At 39.8% G+C, this 6,257-nt stretch overlaps 1 protein-coding gene across 1 annotated transcript in view; it reads left to right on the forward strand.

Annotated features, from left to right (window-relative positions):
* Positions 1–182: 182 nt before the first annotated feature.
* The window catches only part of LOC116400285 (target of Nesh-SH3-like), a 12,575-nt gene continuing 6,500 nt past the window's right edge, over positions 183–6,257 (forward strand). The window contains exons 1-7 of the mRNA XM_031878059.1: positions 183–300; positions 434–464; positions 662–736; positions 1,297–1,353; positions 2,930–3,169; positions 3,989–4,066; positions 5,556–5,621. Of these exons, the coding sequence (XP_031733919.1) occupies positions 2,944–3,169; positions 3,989–4,066; positions 5,556–5,621 (370 nt within the window). The 5' untranslated portion in view covers positions 183–300; positions 434–464; positions 662–736; positions 1,297–1,353; positions 2,930–2,943. The remainder of the gene's footprint in view (positions 301–433; positions 465–661; positions 737–1,296; positions 1,354–2,929; positions 3,170–3,988; positions 4,067–5,555; positions 5,622–6,257) is intronic.

A 6,257-nucleotide genomic window follows, 5' to 3' on the forward strand; every position in this document is an offset into this window, starting at 1 on the left:
TATATATATATATATATATATATATATATATATATATGTGTATTTTTAAAAGATCTCAAGTCTTTATTACGACATAGAAGTCCGAAACTGAAGGAGAAAAAAATATTTGAATTCGATTTTTATGTTTGTTGCTAATTATGTGTTATATATGTGTTATATATGTGGTAATAATATTAACATCCGTATGTGACCTCGTTAAATCAAAGATACGACCCTGATCTTCTTCCACACTTCCTGTATTTCACAGATAAAAACACACAGAAACCGTACAAACTGCGTAATCCTCTGGCGAAGCCGCTGGTACATTTATTTATTTATTCCATTAATGTTCATGATGTCTGTATGTATGTATCATGAAGATGTTTATTACAGTGCATTCTGGGACTTGTAGTTTGTACATGTTCTAATAGAAATGAGTGTCTGTGTTTTTTAGAAACCTCACGCGTTCTTCCCGCCTCGTCCCGGTAAGAAGAGAATTATTTATTCTGGTAAAGTTGAACCTGTTGAGGCAGCATCTCATTATTTCTGCTTCACGTTATTAAAGGAATCTTTTAATATAAAAACTTGTTTCATGTTCAGACTTGTTAAAAACATTCATAAAGAACACTCTGCACTTTAATAACTCTTTTAAATACTAACCGATGATGATGTTGTGTCTCAGCTCTTCATAACAGGACTCGACTTTCTCCTCTCCTCAAAAACTCAGCTTTCCCCGGAGCTCCTCGCACTTCCTTTGGTGATTATCACTTCCTGTTTCCTTCACACAAAAACGTCACCTTTTTATTTTCTCATTCAGGGCGCCAGAGACGCTTCCTGTCGAGTTTCAGCTGGTTCAATATGAAACGTTTTGTTTACAACAAACTGAAAGTGAAACTGGTTTTTAACTTTGGGTTTTTTATCAAAAATCGAATTGAGTCTTTTGGCTCTCATCGCTACAAAAGTAAAGACATCGTAGTAAAATACGATGCCAAAAACGTTTCTACTTAAAATAAACGTAGAAAATAAAGGTCACAAAGCTGATTGGTTTATCTAATTTTAGGACTTTCATATTTTCTGTAAGATAAAATTTGGTAAAAACTACCAAAATCACAAGTTTTCAAATAAAAATGCTGCTAATTTTGTCATAATTGACCGCAAAATGATTCAAATGAACTTCAAGTCTCGCTTTCAGTTTGAGAACAGACGTTTCAATAAAGCTCGTTCAACATTGAGAACGTGTGAATCTAATCGATCATGTTATATTTCTATACTTTCACCGCTTTTATTTTGACACCCTAAACGTTTGACTTCCTGCAGCACTACCAGAGAGCCGCCAGGAAACTTTCCCTCCAAAACACCCTCTTGTGTCACTTGGTAACAACAAAGACTTTTAATTGTTAACCAACCCAGCTTCCTCCTGTCTCTACCTGCTTCGGCTGAACCTGTGATGCACCTGGGAAGGGGGCGGGGTCTGTGGGACATGCAGCTGTTGTGATTGGCTGCATGCTAGCATGCCTTGAGTCCGGTTTAGAAAGTCGATACGAAGGCGTGGCATTGCTGGATGTCAGGTGGTACGAGTAAGTTCACTTTGCCCCACCCACTTTGAGTCCTTTATAAAAGCCGCTGCTTCATTTGTGCTTCTGATCCAATCAGAGTTCTTCTTTCACCTGTTTTCTATCTTTTCTCAAACATAAACTTCAGTATGTTTGTCTTTCTCAGAAGCTACAGAGCTAAAACAGCTAACTAGCTAAACAACTAACTATTAGCTCAACGATGACCACATTATTTAACAAGTTATTCAGTCTGAAATAAAAACACATTCATTCAGAAGTCCTTTAGAAAAAGGCTAACTGATGAGTAATTGTAGCAGGCAAGCTAACCACTAACATGCTAGTTAGCCGGTAAGATGTTGGTGCTGGCCAGCTAACTGGACAATAGTAATATAATCTATTTATTCAAATAAATATAGTTAGCCGAACAACACATGCTAATGATTGGTCCAGCAGAGTTTAATTAATACATTAATAGAATATTTTGGGACTAAATGTTGGACCAAATGATTTAATAATATTTTACCTGAATACAAGTTAAGCTGAAGTTCAGGCTTTGGTTCTCCTTCATTTGAAACAAGTTGGTATGAACTGAAATGTTTTGATAGTTTTAAGCTCTAAAGCTATGTATTTTCACAATAAAACTCATGTTTTATACACCATTATTACAAAAAGTTTGGGTTCTGCAACAGAGTTTAAGAGGTGAATAGAATATTCTGGGACTCAATCATTTGTTAAAATGAAACCTTTAGTTGTAAACAAGTAGAAAACAGCTGTTAATGTGAACAGAACAGATAAACAACACAAATCTGGTTTAGCTGAGAGGACATTTGGACTAAATGAATCCAAAGTGTCTCATTTTTTAAGTAATTAATCGTTATAAAGTGCTTCAGTGAGAAAATATAGAGCTTGAAGACTTAAATACATTATCACATTTCTAGATTTATGTCCATCTGACCATCTGTCTTCTGTCCTCTCTGTCTGTCTCTCTGTCGTCTGTCTGTCTGTATGTCTCTCTGTCTGTCTTCTGTCCTCTCTCTGGTTGTCGTTGCTTCATGTTCAGTCTGCATGTTGACCAATTCAGAGACAGACGTGGTTGGATTTTCCCCAGAGGAAAAACAACCCAAGTCGTTCTGCAAACTCCTCAAACTGTCTGTCTGTCTCATCACAAGCACAATGTCTTCTGGACTTTTCTGTGTTTCCATGAGGTACCAGATTATGGGACTAAAACCAGGTCCTCTGGATATTTGACCGGAGATTCTCTTTTCAAAGTAAAGGCTGAGTTTCTACCAACATTATACTTTTTTAGATTCTTTGACCTTGAGGGATCTAAAAAAAGTACTTTTTGTAATTGAAGAACTACATAATCAAAGAATCATTTGTCATCTTGAAACCCAAAGAGGATCAGGTTCCCATGATCCCGGTACCTCTCTCTGTGGCCGCAGACGAAGAGAACACCGTTAGAAATGACACCGACCGACCGGCGGATCCACTTCCTGTCCTCCCCCAACTCCCGCCCACCAAAGCCCCTCATACCAACACCATACCCCTCCTTAAATTACCCTCCAATGGCGACTTGCTTCAGGGGCCAACTACTAAGGCGCCCTCTAACGCACCGGGGAAGCCTCAGAACCCTGCCGGTAATTTACACCAACAACCTCCCTTTTTGTTCAAATTCTTGATCAATAAATGTCACGTTTTAGAAAAGTGGAGCTGAATCCTGCTGAAAACCAGTTTGAGGTTATCCAATATCTGTAAAGCACCTGATGAGGCAGAAGACAGTAAAAAACAAGCCTCTTGATATTTGGAGAAATGCTACTTTATCTCTCTTTATGATCTCAGTGTAAATAAGAGTGTCGTCTGCAAACAGTTACACTTTAAAGGTCAGTTAGCATTTGAGAATTATCAACATGTGGCCGAACTTTCCCCTTGAAAAGTGTTTCTGTCTCTGAAGTGTTTTTGATGTTTTGTTGACAAATCTTTGTCTTTGTATCTTTAAGTCTAAGAAGCTCAGTGAGCAGATTTGTAGACGATGCTGCTGAGCTCTTAAAATGGAAAGTTTCAAAGTTCCATTGTTTTTGTTCTTTATAGGTCTGTGGTCAGAATGTTTCAGATTAATGTCTTTGTGAGTCTTTACAAGTAAAACACATTTTGTATTTTCTAATTTTAAAAATGTCAAACTTTCATGCCTCAATTTCCCATCATCCCTTCTGTTTGTACCCCAGAGGAAAACAATGGTGAGCCTTTGTTAAACCACAATGAAAACATGAAACAATGGACTTCCATAATAATCAGGGCGTCATCTGCAAACAGTTAAACCGTTTACACATCTTTCTCCGGACGTTTGTTTGTGTTTTCAACTCTTTTTTCTGTTCTACAAATAAGTAATATCTCTTTTCTTTAGATTTGAATTCAGGTTTTGGACCATCTCTGTCTTAAACCTTCTCTTTCCCTGACAGCTTTTGGCAAATCACAGGACAGATCTTCTCTTCTGAGGTCAGCTCTGGCCAATGAGAGAGCCAGAACTAACATTTGGGGTAATAATGGGCTCATGAAATGCTGCCCGTGTTGTGCAATCAGAGGCAGTCTTTGCTCTTTCTGTCGGCCGTCCATCTTGTTTCCACTTTTTTGTCCACAGGACTGGAGTTTAAACACATTTCATCCCACTGTGACGTCTGCATGCGGCTCACAATCTCACAGTTATGGTTTCCTCATCAAACCTCATCAGATGACTGTTGTTCTTCTCAGATTGTGATCATAATCCATCATCATGAGAGTAAAACCTTCCATCGCTAACTTCACCACTGAGGGCTGCAGCTTCACTGGCAATAGATCAGATTGTGACAAAAGACCTCCAACTGTTTTTAATGTTTTAGGTCAAAGCAGCCAAAGAAATCTGTCTCCTCGACCGCCTTCAGCTACCATGGTCTCCAGATCCATGAGGCCGGCAACAAGAGCCCCCTCCTTTCCCTTTTCTAATGGCCTAAGACCACATCACTCTTCCTCTAGACCCAGTAACTCGTCCCCCACCTCTGGGATCCTCGGGGGTAATCCTCCTCCTCTTCCTCTTCATCCTCCTGAACTTTGTGTCTTTTAGATCTTTTTCCTCTTTAGTGAAACCTTCAGAGGCCGGAAGTGTCAGGAGGAAAGCTTTGAGCCATTAAATCACTCATTTGTGTCCAGTATCTCTTTATTTTAATTATCATTTTCTGATTATTGCCAACGACGTTTCCTTGAAACAAATACGTGCAAGTTAAACCAACTGAGTTGGTTCAATTCAGAGTTATTGAAGAAGGGGAAAAAAGCTAACCAAGCTAGCAACAACGCTAACAGTCAGTTAGCAAAACACTTGGATGGATCTTTAAATGTCTAATCAGCCGATTGTATTTATGATTCAGGGACCAAACAATATCAAACTCTTAATCAAAGATTTTGGCCCTCAAATGACTAATTTGATCCCTTTAATCAATAATCCAGATTAAGTTCATCACACTGTGACTGTTTGATCATATTTAAAGGTGTGTTTCACTCCACAAGAGAGACGTGATCTGAGGTCTTTATTCGGTGGATCAATACTTTTCCTCCTGACGTCCTCTAACCTCTGAAGAGGTCAGATATCAGAATGACGTCACTTCCTCAGCTTGTGATTGGCCGCTTGGTTTGGTGTTGACATGACTGCTTCTGTATTTGATGATTTACAATGTTTTTTACGCTGTGATTCACTTCTATTTTCAACACTTTGTGTTTTTGCCTTTTGTTTTCTGACTTTGTTTCAGTTCATTGCTGAAAGAGGTTTACGTTCTTAGGCTCAGTCAATAAACCAAAATCTAGTTTAAAACTTAACAAAAATGACTTTGAACCAGTTTGATTGTTTCCGAACACAAAACTCTGACTGTTTCTTGACTGTAGAACTCTGATGTTTGTTCCGAGTCAATACCAAATTTCTGACTCGTAAAGACGAACTCAAGGACTCTTCTGGTCTCAGAGTCTCTTTCTCTTTCGTAACACTCGGTTTTCTCCCCACAGTTAACAGACAGCCTCATCGGGGCTTCTCCCCTCCTAGACCGGCCTTATGGTCCAGACCTCGACTGGGTAAAAAATCAAAAAGACCTCGTTTGTCTTTGTGTTGTCTTCGTTAACCCTTCACTTGCTTTCGCAGCATCTTCACCTCCACCGCAGCTCATCTTGGTGTTTCTGTCTCCATCCGTTGTGATTGTTCATACTCTAATGTCCATCCGTCCGTCTGTCCATTGTCTGTCTATTGGTCCGGCCAATGGTCTGTCTATTGGTCCGGCCAATGGTCTGTCTATTGGTCCGGCCAATGGTCTGTCGATTGGTCTGTCTGTCTATTGGTCCAGCCAATGGTCTCTCTATTGGTCTGTCCATTGGTCCGGCCAATGGTCTGTCTATTGGTCCGGCCAATGGTCTGTCTATTGGTCCGGCCAATGATCTGTCTGTCCATTGGTCCGGCCGATGGTCTCTCTATTGGTCTGTCCATTGGTCTGTCTGTCCATCTATTGGTCTGTCCGTCCATGTTGTCTTTTGTCTCAACATTCAGCTTCTGCAGGTTTTCAGCTTCTCAAATAATCAAGACGGATGTTGGATCTGGATTATTTGATTTCCATAAATTCAGTAACAGATTGTGTCTCTGTGTTATATGTGGTGGGGGGGGTGGGGGGGGGGGGGGGGGGGGGGACGAGGGGGCGGTCTAATAGTTTTTTTATAATT

The sequence above is a fragment of the Anarrhichthys ocellatus genome, unplaced genomic scaffold (assembly GCF_004355925.1).
Source record: "Anarrhichthys ocellatus isolate YVR2014 unplaced genomic scaffold, GSC_Weel_1.0 scaffold159, whole genome shotgun sequence".
Lineage (NCBI taxonomy): Eukaryota > Metazoa > Chordata > Actinopteri > Perciformes > Anarhichadidae > Anarrhichthys > Anarrhichthys ocellatus.